General features: G+C 38.2%; 1 protein-coding gene across 2 annotated transcripts in view; it reads right to left on the bottom strand.

The window, feature by feature from the left end:
* Positions 1 to 18,796, bottom strand: part of PTPRB (protein tyrosine phosphatase receptor type B) — a 111,717-nt gene that overhangs the window by 45,274 nt on the left and 47,647 nt on the right. For both annotated transcript variants that reach the window (XM_032493764.1, XM_032493766.1), the window contains 4 exons: positions 18,433 to 18,702; positions 17,154 to 17,414; positions 5,615 to 5,881; positions 1,676 to 1,939 (listed from right to left, as the gene is read on the bottom strand). In XM_032493764.1, coding sequence (XP_032349655.1) covers positions 1,676 to 1,939; positions 5,615 to 5,881; positions 17,154 to 17,414; positions 18,433 to 18,702 — 1,062 coding nt within the window. The remainder of the gene's footprint in view (positions 1 to 1,675; positions 1,940 to 5,614; positions 5,882 to 17,153; positions 17,415 to 18,432; positions 18,703 to 18,796) is intronic.

Genomic DNA, 18,796 nt, shown 5'->3' with positions numbered 1-18,796 from the left:
AAAGGCAGCCACTCAGACACGACTCTCCAGTTAGACTGATTTGTCAGGGGCAATGGTTCAGCCTTGATCAGTCATGCGCCAAATCCAAGTTCATGCTGGTAGAGCCTCCAAAGGATGCTTTGAATAAAGGATCGTTTTTCTTGCAGATAAAAACAATCCTAGCACATGGACTATCAATACGAAGTTCAGTATGGATCGGAAATTCATGAACTGGCACAGAGGAGGAAGCAAGGGGTTAGTAATTGGATGACACGTTCTTTAATCTCCAGCAATTTCTAGGCTCCAAGTTGATCAGCATAAGACACAGACATTAGGCTGCTTCGTAAATAGAAGTCTGCTTTTCAGATCTAAGTCAGTCTTGTGATTATCAGCATAATTAGGCTTTAAATCATGTGAGGGTACGGACTATCTCTTTGAATCCCTGACCAGTGCTCTCAGGGAGAGGATGATGTAGTGGAAAGGGTGCTGGAGCTTGGCTGAACTTGGCTACTGGTCAGCCACATGACCTTGGAGGAGCCACAGTTTCTCTCTGGGACTTTATCTAAAATAAGATAGGATTTGATCATTCTGTGGACACTTTCAATGCCGTCATGCTGTAACAATGTAAATCAATGGTTCTTAACCTTTCTGAGGTCACAGAAACTACGAGAATCTGATAAAAGCCATTCACTGTCTTTCTAATTAAATGCACATATGTTCTTCCCTATCCCAAACAACTACACAGACAATGCGGGGGTTAACACTTTCCTAAAATCTGCCCACAAAGCACCCAGTGAAAACCCCTAATCTAGGTGATTTCCGATTATTTATTCATCAAATATTCACTGGGTGCCTACTAGGATCCAGATCCTATGTGAGATCCTCCGGGATAATTGACAGGATGATGTCAATTATCCCAGATCCTAATGGAAAAACTGACATTTTATAACGCAAATATCAACCCATAGCTTAGCAGGTAAGATCTGACAAAATATTAATGTTAACCTTAAGCAGAAATCTCAGACGTAAACTTCAAGAAGCATAAGTATCTTGGAGAAATGGTAGCTGTCTAAATTCAGTTTCTTCCAGCACAGTGAGAAACAAGCACTCAATGCCTTTGCTGAGATTTTGCTCCTAGTTTCAGAACTATAAAGGTTCACATTTCCACCTTGTGTGAAAAAGGATGAATAGCAGTCTTGACCAACAGACATTTCAGGAAGGGTTTCAGGACAGAGAACCTGGTAGGCTCTGGAGTCGTTCAGAACTGGGTTTAAATCCAGGATCTGAAATGCACATGCTGTTTAACAAGTTAAATAATTGGGCACGTTATCCTGAACTTTGGTTCAGAACTTATCCGAATCTGTAAAATGGGAATAGTAACAGCAACTATATAAGGACTTTGTAAGGATCGAGTTAGCAAAGTATGTAAAGCCAGGGTCGAGCAACCAAAAAGTACCCCCGAAATAGAAATACTTGTTACTACATTTGCATGTATGATGAATTCTAGCCACGAAAGTGGTGTTCATCTTACTCTAAAGGTAACATCTGCTCCCGTACAGAATTCCCAGGGTCAAAATGTGAAGACTCCGTGACAAGGACCAGTCTTTAACCCTGTCTACAGAATCACTGCAGATGTGTGATGCCCTGGACCACGGCCAGCCGGTTCTCATGGAGCCTGTACCTGCTTAGAACTTACCTGTCCGCTCTTGGCCGAAGGAGTGGCTTTCGTACTTGCCACTCCTCGTAGTTATGGTCACGTTGTAGAGGCGGCCCGGGGTGAGGGAGCTGAAGGAACATTCGCTGACAGACTTGGCGATCACGAGGGCCTGAACCACCCTGCCGTCGTGGGAGAGTGTCACCACATAGTTGTCCACGTCTCCAGAAGCCGGCAGCCAGGATACGCTGAGGTAGTCATTGCGACCAGAGTTGTTCACCGTGACTCCACTCACACTGGAGGGGACTGGGATTTAACAAGGGGGAAAACGTTTCAAAAGCCTGAGTCAGCAACGACAGTGCTGACTCAGCAGATCTGATTACCAATGAGGTCCGGGACACGTGAGGACTTCACCTGAGCTTTGGGAAGCTGAGCACTCTTACGTCAGAAGGCTAACCAAAATTAAAACGCAGGGAAGCCTTTCGGATGCCTCATGAACACAAGGATGCTGCTGCTGCACCTCTGCGGTGCTGCTGTTCGTAACGTTATTTCAAGTGGAGTCATGTTTATGTAAATGTGTCAGGAGGTTCCCTCTGTAGAACAGGGAACGAATAATCTAAACGAATGAGTTTGAACCAAACTCATCAATAAAGAAAAGACGTTGGAGGGGAAAGGTGAAGAATGCAACAGCTTTTCTTTTTTGTCTTCTTCTTTTTTTTTTTCAATAGCTTTTCTAGAGGTCTTAGACAATGGGAGCGTTTTGATCTTCTTGTGATTAAGTTATTTATTTCGGGGGAATCTAATCTAATAATACAAGTAGCCGGGTTGCATTTCCCTTTGCAAAGCACATCCTGCCCTCTAGTGGTGAGAAGTAAACCTAAATGCCTATTCTGGAAGCAACAAGTCTGGAGACTGGAATTGGGGGCTTCGAAAGACCTGTTGTGACCATAATGGCCTTTCTGATGTCAATCATCATCATATGCTCATCTCAGTTGGGGCTCAGTGCCACAAACAGTTACTGAGAATCTACTGTTTGCCAAGTATACAAAAATGGAAAAGACATGGATGCCTTCAAGGACTTTTCTGGCTAGAAGTACATATGATCTGCAAATTAATCATTGTGGCTTTGAGTAACAGTTGTCCCATGTATTAGAAATAAGTGCACAAGAAATAGTGCGGTTAGTAGTAAATATGAGAATAATATATCATAGTATATATGAACTGGACTACTGCGTTTATCATTGGCCAATTGATTTCGCTAAATATTTTCACATAGCTGTCAATATCAGTGCATCACATATAATGGGTAGGATTTGGCTAGATGACCTCTGAGAACCCTTCTAGACTAATATGCTCTGACTTTGTGGTTTAAGCTCCAAAGTCGTCTTTACGTTTACAAACACCTATCCATCACCAAAATTATAAACAGCACCCTTCTGAATAATTCTGCCAATACTGTTCCACTTATATGGGCATTTTTCTGGATATAAAGTTGAATTTTTAGCCGTACTATTTATGTACTGAAGCCTTTTTTTCTGTCCTTCCTTCATCCATCTAACCATCTGTACATCCCTTGGTTGCTCTCGAAAGAATTATGCTTGCTTTTCCAAACTGCTGGAAATATTTGGAACTACTAACATTTTATTAGAAAAGATAGAATTATCAAAAGTTTTGCCAAAAATATAAATTCACGTTTAAAAAACAGATATGAAATTTGTTTATTTTTTATTTAGAATGAGCACTTTCTCAGGTTAGAATTAGATTTGTTAAGCATGTTTTATATTTTTAATCTTAAATATTTGGCCACCTTTGCTGGGAGGGTTTATATATGTGAATATATATATTTCAGCTCTGTGGAAATATAAGTGCATTATTTCAATCTTAACCAATATTTCAGCAATTTGAATAGATGGTAATGATTATCAAGGTTTTAGCCACTGAGTTTTTTATCATCTACTATGTACAAAATTTACTAATCTAGGCACCTTTCAAAATCTCTGGTTATTACGTTTCTATAGTAATATCCCATTTTTCTCCTTTCTCATGATGTCTGCACTCAATGTGCTTGAATAAAATAACTCATGCTTATATTTATTCATGTCTTGTTCTCGCTTCAAAACTTGATGATCAGTCTTTAAAGAATTTCTTGTCTCTTTTTTTGGGCATACTTCTGTTGTATAATGTGGGTCAAATACTGATCCCTCTGTTGCAATTAAAATATAGGTATAAAAAGAATTACAAGTCCCACTTATTTCAAGTGATCTCGGACACAAAACTATTCTAGTCTTGCATAATAAGCTGGACAGCTCTAGCAGTATTTTGACGTGGGAATTAACCTGTGAGGCAGAGTCTAACTACTTGCTGCTCATCAAGCCATTTCCCTTTCTCCTTGGACACAGAGCTAGACTCTATTTCCCAGCCTCCCCTGCAGCCCAGTGTAGTCATATAACTGTGTTCCCGTTAATGGAATGTGGGTGGAAGTGATGTGCGTGGATGTGGATGCCAGCTTTTGTAGTGTTCCTCCTCCCCACAACCTCCATTCTTTGGATAAATGGAGAGACTTCTGAGGACCTAGAGAAAGGAAGCCCCACAGATGGTATGAGCCTGAGTCCCTAAATTATTGCTTGGAGAAGAACCAACAAATAGAGTTGTCCAATAAGGAACACCCACAAGGTACAGTCGTAGAAGCAGGAACTAAGTCAGCCTAATCTGACTAATACAACTGCAGCTCACTGGGAAACGGATGCAAGGTCTTTCTCAAATCCTCTCCTCAACCTGTTATTTCTCCATCCCTACTCTGTTATCCAGTGGTGGGCTGAATTACTGGGGATGGATGAGAAAATGAAGGCTTAGAGAAATAAGTCAGTGGAAGAGCAAGGACCAGATGGGGCCAAAAACCATTAAAAGAGAAGAGGGAAGGTATCAGGAAGAAGAACACAGACAGGAGCATCAGTTGCCACAGAATGACAGAAAAGGGCAGACATCAGTGAATTTCTACCTAGATGTTGAGATATCTTCTTAATGACTTAGTTGCTCTTCTGGGAGAGTTAATGACGTTAATGGTCCTTGGGTTCATTAAACAGATGAGATTCATGATTTTAGAAAAGGACGTATCTATGGATATCTGCCACTGATACTCAGAATCTGAGCACTGGAGATACAGAAGGAGGAGTCTGACAGCCAACTTATCATATAAAATTAAGTAAGCAAAGTCACTGATCTGATTCTGAGTTCATTAATAATTATCAAAACTTCTATTGGATTTATTTAACTGGTTTTCTTTCTAAGAAACTAGAATATATATTTTATATTGTTTGTATATGTCCTTTCTTTGTGTTCTGTAGAAAATTATATTTCCATCTTGGGGGCCACACCTTTGTCTGACACATGTGACCCTATGACATTTATTTGTTTACTTAGCTCTCTGTCCTATTTGATTATGAGCTCTTTAAGGTCAAGGAACTTTGTTTAGGTTAAATACTGTTTAACGCTGCTTGAGAAAATATATGTGGTTTGGGAATTTGACTGACTTAACTTTTTGATTAACTTTTGACCATAGAAGTTGGAGATCATTTTTTTTTTCTGTGTCTTGAAACTGAGAATATGAAATAGAGTGGAAGATACTTTTTTTTTTAAAAAGTTCATGACTTTAATCTGATATAAACATTTCAAAGAAAATCAGCTGGATGAAGGGATAAGCTTACGCATTAAATGACTATCGTGTCATCATAAAGGTGTTTCCAGGGGTTCTGATACATGTATTGGAGATTTAAAAAAATTCAGAATTCATTTTCTCCTACTCTCGTCCACTCTCCAACTTCCATTCCTGGGAGAGCAATGTGTACTATCTGGGTAGTACCGAAATTTGGCTTGTAGGAAGGTCAAAGATGGGTCTGTTTTTAGAATGTTTCTAAAATCCTAAGATATTCTCTGGAGGTTCCATGTGCTCAGACCTCTGTAGGTCACAGACACTCTTCTCACCTGTCCTTCCCTCCACCACCACTTGTCGCGAAGAGATTCCTCCGCTTACTGTCGTTACCACCACAGAGTAGAGGCTGCCCGATTTGAGCGAGTGGAAGCTGTATCTGCTGGTCTCACTGGAGACACTTTCATTTTTGATGACGACGTTTTCATGGATGAGTAAGACTTGGTAGAACTCTACGTCTCCCAAGGCCTGGGTCCAGTTAGTAAATAGACTGCTTGTTGTTCCTTGGTTGGCCACATGCAAGCCAGTCACTTGGGCAGGCACTAAAACAGAGTAAACAGAGAAGAAAAAATAGATAACACTTAGTCACCCTCAGGAAGCATAATAAAAATGAGAAAAAAATGGAGAAAGTCTTGAAAATCCTAAAATATATATATGTGTATTTTTTTCTATAGATTCTCAGCTGTATTTCCTGTGGCATATGGAGAATGATCCCTACAGAGACTCACCATCCTGAAAAAGCTGCTTATATAGGAAATCAAAATTATTTCAGATCCAAGGATAAGATGATGGATGCCTATTAAGTTGGTTTGATTTAAGTTGGTTGAATAAAAGAGGCTATTTTTGAAGACTGCTTAATTAATGTGATTTTATCTGTCCCTATCCCATGAGAGCTCAAAGCCACATCTACAGGAGCTGATGGCTGTTATGGGGTGGTACTGGGACATCCCTTCAACCTGTTGATTAGGTTGTAGTCTAGGAAACTGGTCATTCTTTACTGGCACATTCTCAAGAGGACTATTCTTATTTTACATGAAAATGCTACAATACTATAAATTATATTATTATGTAATAATAACCAACAATAATAATAATGTAGTAATAACATCTACTGACTGCCTACTATGTGCCAATTATGGGCTCTATGCTTTATAGAGGTTATATTATTGGATACTCATTCAAAGCTCTGTAAAGTTGATTTTATTATTCCCTTTACTGAGGAGGAAACCAAAGATCATAAAATGTAAATAACTTAGCCTATATAATAGTGCTCACAAACAGTCATCCTGGGGTCCAAAGACTGATCTGTCTCACCTGTGAGCTTGTGCCCTTTACCTAATTAACAACTACTGTGATTTTTTTAACCTGTACATTAGCAAAACTTTTACACAGATCTTGAAGTTGGCACCTGATCAACAAACGTCTTCTTTGTGCCTCTTCCCGAAATTATGATAATCAAAGGGATTGGAACCCTGGCACAACCCTTCTCAGAAATCATTGACTTTTGGATTAAGATACAAATATGTTCACTAAAATATACTACTGTACATGGACCAGAAGATTCAATTCTAATTCTAATTTCATATGGAAAACAAAGGAATTAATATGCAAAAAGAATTTTGAAAAAGAAGAATAAAGTTGGAGGACTAACATAATCTGATTTCAAGACTTCTAGAAAGCTAGAGTAATGAAGACAGTGTGATATTGGCAAAAAAAAGTATCTATGTAGATTAATGGAATAGAATTGAGGGCTCAGAAATAAACCAACACATATACAGTTGATTTTTTAAAACAGAAATGCAAGGGCAATTCAGTGGAGAAACAAGAGTCTTTTCAACAAATAAGAGCTGGAATTATTTGATGCCCATGTGCAAAGAAATAAACCTTGCCCATATCTCACACATATATAAAAATTAACTCAAAATCAATTATACACTTAAATTTACAAGCTAAACCTATGAAAATTCTAGGAGAAAAATCTTTGTGACCTTGCATTAGACAAAGATTTGTTAGATATGACACTGAAAGCATGATTCGTGAAAGAAAAAAATAGATAAACTGGATGTCAAAATTAAACATTTATGTTCTGCAAGGTACACTAATAAATTAATGAAAAGACTAGCTAGAGGAGGAGATCAAGATAGCAGAGTAAGAGGACATGGAACTCACCTCCCTCCACAAACACATCAAAAACACATCTACATGTGGAGTAATTCTCACTGAAAACTAACTGGAAACTGGCAGAAAGATTCCCGTACAACCAAGGCTGTAAGAAAGATACACAATGGGAAAAAGGGGAAGAAAGGTGATTGGGTCAGGACCTGTGCCACTGGGAGGAGACTCAGAGGAAAAGGGAGATTCCATGGGTGGAACCCACCCTGGGGAGTGAGCAGGTTGACCCATGGACTGAGCATCTCAGTCCTGGGGTCCTACATGAGGAAACAAGGCCCCCTGGCTGGTTGGAGGACTGCTGGGACAAACCAAAGGGCTGGGGAAGCCTGGACTCCACTCATGAAGAGCACATAGGTGCTGACTAGGCCCTGAGGGAGGCAGGGCAGAGAGAGGGCTGCTCTAGTGGCTGCCAGGTGTCCCACAACCCCCAAACCACACACACCAGCCCAAGCTAAGGAAACATTCTGGCCCTGCTCACTCCACACCACATTGTGGCACTGGATCTGGGGCAGCCACGACTGGGGAAAGTACTTAACTGTGGGTGACCTGGAGGAGCTCCGCCTGGGGTGGAGGCTGGGTGGGGTGGCAGCAACCATTGTTGGCACTTACTCAGTGGGAGCCTCAGGCCAATCAGATCTCTGATGGTGGCCACTGCACCACAGCTAACCTCCTGATACACAAAGAGTCCACACGGGTTCCACCTGCCCTGTGGAGCAGTTCAACAATGGGGTGCAGGCAGGGGATGTAGGGAGCAGTGATCAGATTAGAGAAACAAAGGGGACTTGCACCACAGCCTGCATCTGAGCAGAGCCATGGGTACCTACACAGGCAGCGCACTGGACCTCTGTCTGCACACAGGCACTATGTGCTTGGGCACTCCTCTCCTCTGGGGCAAAGGTCCTGGTACTGGGAGAGGGAACACACACTTTGTTCCAGCAGTTTGGGATCACACCCCACCCCTGACAGGGCAATGATGGCCACTGAATAGAGGGGAAGTCCCACCTCATACCTGGCACCAGGTCTAGCCCTTCCATCTCCAGTAGCCCCCAACCAACGTGATAGCTACCAGCTATCACCCTGAAAACAACACTCTGAGGAAAGACATGACTTGCATCCATGCCAAATCCAGCTCTCCCACCAAAGGCAGTGGGCACATGAAGTCTGTGTAGGGATGTTTCCGCATAAGAACGCTCCTTCAAGACCACAATAGGTAACTGTTTCACCTAGATTCGTAGAGGCAGAGAAATTTAAGCAAAATGAAAAAGCAGAGGAACTGGTCTTAATTGAACGAGCAAGAGAACACCCCTGAAAAAATAGTGAAACAGAAGTAAACAATTTACCAGATAAGGAATTCAAAACATAGGTAATAAAAATGTTAACTGAATTAGAGAAAAAAAAGTTACCTGAACAGTGAACATTTTAACAAGGAACTAGAAAATATAAAAAAGATCCAATCAGAAATGAGTAATTCAATAGCTGAAATTAAAAACACACTAGAAGGAATGAATAGCAGACTAAGTGGTACAGAAGGATGCATAAGTGATCTGGAAGATAGATCCAATCAGAACAGCAGAAAGAAAAACAAATTTTAAAAAATGAAAGCAATTTAAGAGATCTCTGGGATAACATCAAGTGTACCAACATTTGCATCAAGAAGAAGAAGAGAGAGAGAAGAGGTTTGAAAATGTACTTGATGAAATTATGGCTGAAAAATTCCCAAACCTGAAGAAGGAAACAGATACACAGATTCAGGAAGCACAGAGGGTCCCAAAAAAGATGAACCCAAATAGACCCATACCAAGACAGGTCATAATTAACATGGCAAAAGTTAAAGAGAGAATTCTAAAAGCAGCAAGAGAAAAACAAAACAGTCATACGTAAGGGAATCCCCATAAGGCTATCAGCTGATTTCTCTACAGAAACTTTGCAGTCCAGAAGGGAGTGGCATGATATATTCCAAGTGCTGACAGGGAAAAACCTGCAACCTAGGATACTCTACCCAGCAAGGTTATCATTTAGAATAGGAGAGATAAAGAACTTTTTAGACATGCAAAAACTAAGAGTTCACCAATACTAAGCCTACTCTAAAAGAAATATTGAAGGGTCTTCTCTAAATGGAAAAGAAGTAAGAATCTATAGGAGAGGGAAAATCCCACTAGAAAAGGCAAATATATAATAAGGATGGAGGATCAAGCACTTAAATAGAGAGTATGTAGATTAAAAGACAAAAAATTGTAAAGGCAACTAGAACTACACTAAACAGTTAAGGGATAAGCGTGAAGATGTAAAATATGGCATCAAAACCACAAAATGTTGGGGAGAGGAGTAGAAAATGTAGGTCTTTTAGAATCTGAACTGAAATAACTACTAGTTTAAAACAAGCAGATATAATTATAGATCAGTATATATGAACCTCATGATAACCACAAATCAAAAACCTACAATAGATAAACAAAAAGTAAAAAGAAAGGAACACAAGCATACTACTAAAGAAAAACATAAAACCACAAGGGAAGAAACAAAAACAAAAAAGAAATGAACACAGAAGAACTACAAAAACAACCAGAAAACAAGTAATAAAAAGGGCAATAAGTATATATGCACCAATAATTAGTTTAAATGTCAATGGACTAAATGCTTTAATAAAAAGACATAGGGTGGCTGATTGGATAAAAAAAACAAGACCCTTCAGTATGCTGTCTACAAGAGACTCACTTCAGGGCTAAAGAAACACACAGACTGAAAATGAGAGGTTGGAAAAAGTTATGTCATGCAAATGGAAATGACAAGAAAGCAGAGGTAACATTACTCATATCAGACAAAACTGACTTTAAAAAAGGTTATTAACAAGAGACAAAGAAGGGCATTATTTAATGATAAAAGAACCAGTACAAGAAGACATTAGACTTCTTAACCCAAGATATGCACCCATACAGGAGCACCTAAATATATAAAGCAAATACTAACAGATGTAAAGGGAGAGACTGACAGTAATACATTACTAGGGGATTTTGACATCCTATTTACATCAATGGAAAGATCATCCAGACAGAAAATCAATAGGGCAATAGTGATCTTAAATGACACAATAGACCAGTGGACTTAATATATATCTTTATGACATTATACCCCAAAACAGCAGAATACACATTCTTTTCAGGTGCACATGGAACATTCTCCAGGGGAGATCACATGCTAGGCCACAAAACAATTTTCAACAAATTTAAGAGGATAGAAATGATACCAAGCATTTTTTCTGACCACAATGGTATGAAACTAGAAATCAATTACAGAAAGAAAAATGGGAAAAGAACAAACACATTGAGACTAAACAACATGTTACTAAGAAACCAATGGGCCATCTCCAGACTGTTTTCCACAGTGGCTGCACCAAACTGCATTCCCACCAGCAGTGAAGGAGGGTTCGCTTTTCTCCACAGCCTCTCCAGCAGTTGTCATTTGTGGACTTTTCAATGATGGTTATGCTGTCAGGTGTGAGGTGATACCTCATCGTAGTTTTGATTTGCATTTCTCTGATAATTAGTGATACTGAGCATTTTTTCATGTGCCTATTGATCATTTGCATTTCTTCCTTTGAGAATTGCTTGTTTAAGTCTGCCCATTTTTGGATTCGGTTGTTTGTTTTCTTCTTATTAAGTCGTATGAGCTGCTTATATATTCTGGAGATCAAGCCTTTGTCGGTTTCATTTGCAAAAATTTTCTCCTACTCCGTAGGTTGTCGTTTTGTTTTACTTACGGTTTCCTTTGCTGTGCAGAAGCTTGTAAGTTTCATTAGGTCCCATTTGTTTATTCTTGCTTTTATTTCTATTCTTGCTTTTATTTCTAGAATGGGTAGACTGTTCTAGGAGAACATTTTTGAGATGTATGTCAGATAATGTCTTGCCTATATTTTCTTCTAGGAGGTTTATTGTATCTTGTCTTATGTTTCAGTCTTTGATCCATTTTGAGTTTATTTTTGTGTATGGTGTAAGGGAGTGTTCTAGCTTCACTAATTTACATGCTGCATAGACTTATCATATGACCCAGGAATCCCACTCGTGGGCATATATCCAGAAGGAACCCTACTTCAAAATGACACCTGCACCCCAATGTTCATAGCAGCACTATTTACAATAGCCAAGACATGGAAACAGCCTAAATGTCCATCAATGGATGACTGGATAAAGAAGATGTGGTATATTTATACAATGGAATACTATTCAGCCATAAAAACTGACAACATAACGCCATTTGCAGGAACATGGATGCTCCTGGAGAATGTCATTCTAAGTGAAGTAAGCCAGAAGGAGATACAAAAATACCATATGAGATCGCTCATATGCAGAATCTAAAACAAACAAACAAAACCAAAGACAAAAAACAAAACAAAACACAAACAGACTCATAGACATAGAATACAAACTTGTGATTGCCGGGGGACAAGGGTTGGGAAGGGACTGGGATTTCAAAATGTAGAACAGATAAACAAGACTGTACTGTGTAGCGCAGGGAAATATATACAGGATCTTGTGGTAGCTCACAGAGAAAGAGAATGTGACAATGAATGTATGTATGTTCATGTATAACTGAAAAATTGTGCTCTACACTGGAATTTGACACAACATTGCAAAATGACTATAACTCAATAAAAAATGTTTATATAAAAAAAGAAAAGAAAAGAAAAAAAAAAAAAAAGAAACCAATGGGCCAATGAAGAAATCAAAGAGGAAATCAGAAAATATCTTGAGACAAATGGAAGTGGAAACACAATCTTCCAAAATCTATAAGATCAGCAAAAGAAGTTCAAAGAAGGAAGTTCACAGTGATACAGGCCTTCCTCAATAAACAAAAAAGGTCTCAAATAAACAGCCTAAACTACCACCTAAAGAAGTTAGAAAAAGAAGAACAAACAAAGCCCCAAGTCAGCAGAAGGAAGGAAATCATAAAGATCAGAGAGGAAATAAAATAGAGATTAAAAAAAATAGAAAAGAGCAATAAAACCAAGAGCTGGTTTTTTGAAAAGTTAACAGAAAGATAAATTTTTAGCCAGGCTCACCAAGAAGAAGAGAAAGGACCCAAATAAGCAAAATGGAAAAAGAAAGAGAAGATACAGAGATACAAAAAACAATAAGAGAATACTAGGAAGAGTTACATAACAACAAACTGGAAAACCTAGAAGAAATGGATAAATTTCTAGAAACATACAACCCACCAAGACTGAATCAAAAAGAAACAGACAATTTGAACACATTGTTCTCTAGTAGTGAAATTGAATTTATAATAATAAAAAAAAAAAAAAAAACTCCCAGAAAACCAAAGTCTAGGACCAGACGGCTTGACAGGGGAATTCTACTAAACATATAAAGAAGAGCTGATACCCATCCTTCTCAAGCTTTTCCAAAAAAACTGAAGAGGACAGAACACTCCTAAATTCATTCTTTGAGGCTACGGTTACCCTAATACCAAAACTAGATAAAGACACTACAAAGTTAGAAATTATAGTCCAGTATCTTTGATGATTATAGATGCAAAAATCCTCAACAAAATATTAGCAACCTGAACCCAACAATACATAAAAAGGATCATAAACTATGATCAAGCTGAATTTATTCCAGGGACAGAAGGATGGTTCAACATTCGCACATCAATCACTGTGATACACCACATTAACAAAAGGAAGGATACAAAGCACATGATCATCTCAATTGGATGCAGAAAAAGCATCTGACAACATCCATTCATGATAAAAACTCATCAAAGTTAATATAGAGGGAACATATCTCAGCATAATAAAGGTCATATATGACAAATCCACAGCAAGTATCATATTCAGTGGTGAAAAGCTGAAAGTCTTTTCTCTAAATTCAGGAACAAGATAAAGATGACAACTCTCACCACTTCTATTTAACATAGTATTGGAAGTCCTAAGCATAGCCATCAGACAAGAAAAAGAAACAGAAGGCATTCAAATTGAGTGGAAAGAAGTGAAACTGTTACTATTTGCAGATGACATGATATTTTACACAAAAACCCCTAAAGTCTCCACCCTAAAACTATTAGAATAAATGTATTCAGCAAAGTTGCAGGATATAGGATTAATATACAGAAATCTGTTGCTTTTCTATAGACTTATAATGAACTATTAGAAAAAACAATTCTGCTTAAAGTCACATCAAAAAGAATAAAATACCTAAAAACAAACTTAACCAAAGAGATGAAAGACCTGTACTCTGAAAACTATAATACACTGATGAAGGAAACTGAAAGATGATACAAAGAAATGGAAAGATACCCCATGCTGTTGAATTGGGAGAATTTATATCATTAAAATGGCCATATTATCCAAAGTAATCTAGAGATTTAATGCAGCCCCTATCAAAATATCCAAGATATTTTTCACAGAACTAGAACACATAATCCTAAAATTCAAATGGAATTACAAAAGACCCCAAATTGTCAAAGCAATCTTGAGAAAAAAGAACAAAGCTGGATGTATCATGCTCCAGACTTCAGATTATACTACAAAACTACAGTAATCAAAATAGCATGATATTGGCACAAAAACAGACACATAGATTAGCAGAGCAGAACACAAAGCCCAGAAATAAACCCACACACCCATGGTCAATTAATCTACAACAAAAGAGGTAAGACTATATATAATGGAGAAAGGACAGTCTCGTCAACCTGGTACTGGAAAAACTGGAAAGCTACATGTACAACAATGAGATTAGAACAGTTCCTCATACCGAATAAAAAAAAAATAAAATCAAAATTTATTACAGACCTAAGTGTAAGACTGGATATCATAGAACTCCTAGAAGAGAATATAGGCAGAACACTCTTCGACATAAATCATAGCAATTAATTTTTGGATTTGTCTCCTAATGCAAAAGAAATAAAAGCAAAAACAAACAAATGAGACCTTATTAAACTTTAAAGCTTGTGCACAGCAAAGGAAATCACTGACAAAACTTTAAGACAAACTACAGAATGGGAGAAAATATTTGCCAACGATACGACTGACAAGGAGGAAATATTCAAAATATATAAACAGTCCATACAGCTCAGTATCAAAAAAACAAACCACTCTATCACAAAAAATGGGCAGGAGACCGGAATAGACATTTTCCCAAAGAAGACATTCAGGTGGCTAATGGGCACATGAAAAGATGCTCAATATCACTAACCATCAGGGAAATGCAAATCAAAACCACAACGAGATCTCACCTCACACCTGTCAGAAAGGCTATCGTCAAAAAACCTACAAATAACAAATGTTGGAGAGGATGTGAAGAAAAGAGAACCTTTATTTACTGCTAGTGGGAACATAAATTGGTGCAGCCACTATGAAAAACAGGATGGAGATTCCTCAAAAAACTTAAAACAAAACTGCCATATGATCCAGCAATTCCACTCCTGGTTCTATGCCTGGAAAAAAACAAAAACACTCATTTGAAAAGATACATGCGGCTCCATGTTCACGGCAGCACTGTTTACAATAGCCAAGACATGGAAGCAACCCAAGTGCTCATCAACAGACAAATGGATAAAGAAGTTGTGGCATAGTCACACAGTGGAATGTTAAGCCACATAAAAGAATGAAATTCTGCCATTTGCAGCAATGTGGATGGACCCAGAGAATGTTAGGCTTAGTGAAATAAGTCAGACAGAGGAAAACAAATACTGTATGATATCACTTATATGTGGAATCCAAAAACTACAAGTGAATGTGTAAGTAAAACAGAAACAGACTCAGAGAGAATAAAAACAAACTAGTGATTACCAAAGTGGGGGTGGGGCGGATGGGGGAAGAGCAAACTAGAGGTATGGGATTAAAAGATACAAACTACTACATATAAAATAGATAAGCAACAGGGACATATTGTACAGCACAGGGAATTATAGCCATTATCTTATAGTAACTTTTAATGGAAAAATATTCTGTAAAAATACTGAATCACAATGCTGTACACCTGAAACTAACATAATATTGTAAATCAACTAGACTTCAATCATTTTAAAAAGGCAAGCCACAGACTGGGAGTTAACATTTCAACACACATTTCTGACAAAGGACTTATTCTGGAATAAAGAATTCTCAAAATTTAATGATAAGAAACAAACAACCCTATTAAAAATAGGACAAAGTATTTGAAAATACATTCTTCCTCAAAGAAGATAAATGGATGGTAATTAAGTATATGAAAAGAGGCTTGAAACTATTAGTCATTAAGAAAAGGCAAATTAAAATCACATGAGATACCTCTACGCATTTATTAGAATGGCTAAAATTAAAAACAAACAAACCGAAAATATCAAGAGCTGCTGAGAATATGGAGGGACTGGAAATCTCACACATCGCCGGTGGGAATGTAAAATTTCACAACCCCTTTGGAAAACAGTTTAGTAGTTTCTTACAAAGTTAAACAGACACTTACCATATGACAATGCAATATGAGTGGTGGGAGCAATGAACGTGGTCTTAAGCCTAAAACAATGCCTTGGACTTTCATTGCTGGCACATACCATGAAAATCCCTCCAGTAAACACAACTGCACGTGTTGGATAAAACATAAAAATGTAAATGCATGAATGAGTTGTCAAGAATGTAAGGAATTCTCAGAGACCCACAAGAAAGTGATAGGTCACTGGATCACTGAAGCTGACTTTCATCGTGAAGGCATCTTTCAAACATAAATTTAAGCTTTGATTTTATAGTTTTGCAGGGTCTACCAGTTGGACTTTTCCAGGCTGAGGAATATCATAGGTGACTCTATGTAGTACTGGATCCTGAAAGGTTACAGTCTAAGTATAAGTGAAATAAATATTTCCTCTCTACTCCCCCATATCACTGCAGCTTCCTTAGTACTGGGTAGAGAAGAAAAAATTTCCACTGAGAATTCATAACCTCAAGACAGCTCCAGTGAGTTTGCAGCCCAAATTCATAAAACCTGTGTGGTCAAAAAAACCTCAAGTTGACGATTTAGACTAAAATAGGTCTGGGTTGATAGTAGTCCTATGCATCTGAAAGAATCAAATGAAAAGAAAATTCTTTCTGAAACCCACTTTCAAAAAATATCTCAAAGAATTCCAAGGTATGGGAGTTTACAGTAAAACATCACAAACATTTAAGGAAGTAAAGCACCATGAGCAAAAGGCAGAAAACTCAACGAACAACAGGACTAAACTCCTGATGACTTCAGATATTACGGTGATCAGACATAGAATGTAAAATACAAATCATTATATCCTTATAGCAGTAAAGGAGGAGAATGGAAATCTGACTAAAAAGTAACAGAATCCAAAACAGATTTGGAAGAGAACCAAAGAAAACGTTTAAAAGTCAAGAACATAGCAATTCAATTTTAAAACTCAATGAGTGGATTTAAAAATAGATTAGACAGAAGTAAAGAAATAATTAATGAATGAAAACTAAGAGCTGAGGAAATTATCCAGACTATAGCCCAGAGAGCAAATACATGGAAAATACAAAAAAAAAAAAAAAAAAACCCACAGATTATATATATATATATATACACACCCAATATACAACAAGCACTTAATGAATTTATAAGTTGAATGTTAGACAATTCAGCAGACAGGATACTTTCAAAGCCTAAAGTTTATAAAAAATATTACCTGTTCTTCCTTTTGTTGAAGATGAATTTTTCAAGTCTCCGCTAATGCTGGTGACTGTAGCTATGTATTTTCGCCCAGGCACCAGGTTAGTAAAAGTGAATTCTTTGGCATCCTTGGGGAGCGACTTGTGGATAAATATGAGGTCTCTGTCGCCTAGCGAGGTGATGTATTTCTCCCATTCTGCTGCAGGGCTCTGCCACATGACGCTCAGCGAGGTCTCATTGGCGTGTTTGACACGAAGATGGAGGACAGCCAGGGGGACTGAGAAAAAAGCAATGGACATTTGGGTCACTGATTAACTCAGATACACTCAAGTATTCCTTAGAGATCTGATCTCTCCCATCCACAGGAGAGTTGTAATTTAGCATTTCTTTTCTGCATGCTTATGAGCACTTAGGAAAAAAAGCTAATCACAAAAAAAAAAAACTTTGTTCGTGTGACATAACCAGAAATAAGGAGTCAAAAAAATACTTTCTGGGGTCATTTATTTTTGATCATCATCCAGTGCGTATTAATATTTGGAAAATGAAGAGGTGATTGGAACGCACAGCTGGCAAGCTAAAGGCGTGTCCTGGTCCTTTTCTTTGTTATTCTTCTAAGCAGAACATTGAGTCAAAGTAGACATTTCCTTATTATCAGGCAAGACTAAGAGAGAATATATTTGAATTTCACTCCAAGAATGGAGTATGCCCTACCATAGGGATTTTTCATAGAAATGTTGAGTTTAGCAGGTCAACTCTCTTATTTGAAAGTTGAGAAAACAGACTCAGAGAAGTTGTGACTTGCCGAAGGAATCACAGTAGAGTGGTGGCAGCAAGAACACCAAAACCCACATCTCAGTAGCTTTCTTCTCCTCTGCCCTAAAATCTGACTATATCCCTCTCCATTTTAACATCCCTTCCTTGGTCCCTGAAATCCCCCCATCAGTCAACACTGGGTCCAGGCAGTGGTTCTCTAACCCTGATCACCAGTGACAGGTTATCAACTATTTACTTTTGTGGGGAAGAAGCTCTCAGGTTGTTTTTTTCCCATTCTTTTGGTGTTAAAAAGGTCTCTCCCCCTCCCTTTTTAAAAAAAAAAAAAAAATAATGGACTTACTAGTGGAAGTGATTTCTAATGTTCTAATTTGACAAAAATCAAACATTACCAACTTACTTCAGTCTGCAAGTCTATAATCTCTCAAATTCAGGGAACACTGTGGGTATGACAGGTTACCTGGGTTACTTAGAAGGATCAAAGTAAGGTTCCATCAGTCATTAACACCTCGATATTTGCTTACCTGTCCTGCCCTGGCAACGCTTAGAATTCTTCAGATTTCCGCTCACAACAGTGACTTCTACCTCATACTGTCTTCCCGGTATGAGCCCCACGTCATCTATGACATAGTGTGTTTCCTCCTTTCCCACGGTGATGTTGAGCAGCGTTAAAGAATCGTTCAAGAGCAGGATACGATACCACTCCCAGTCTCCAGCAGGGGGCGACCAGCTCACTACCAGGGACCTCGTAGAACCACTGCTGTTGGCCTCCAGGTCCCCAACTGCTTCTGGAACTAAATGGTGAAATGATGTCAAAAGGAGATACTAAAAACCGAAAGCAAGGATACTCATTTCCTTTTCATGGGCAACAGGAGATGAGAGACCTAA

Source organism: Camelus ferus, chromosome 12, assembly GCF_009834535.1.
Source record: "Camelus ferus isolate YT-003-E chromosome 12, BCGSAC_Cfer_1.0, whole genome shotgun sequence".
Lineage (NCBI taxonomy): Eukaryota > Metazoa > Chordata > Mammalia > Artiodactyla > Camelidae > Camelus > Camelus ferus.
Note: the sequence above shows the minus strand (reverse complement) of the source record. Positions and strands in the feature narration are given on the sequence as shown.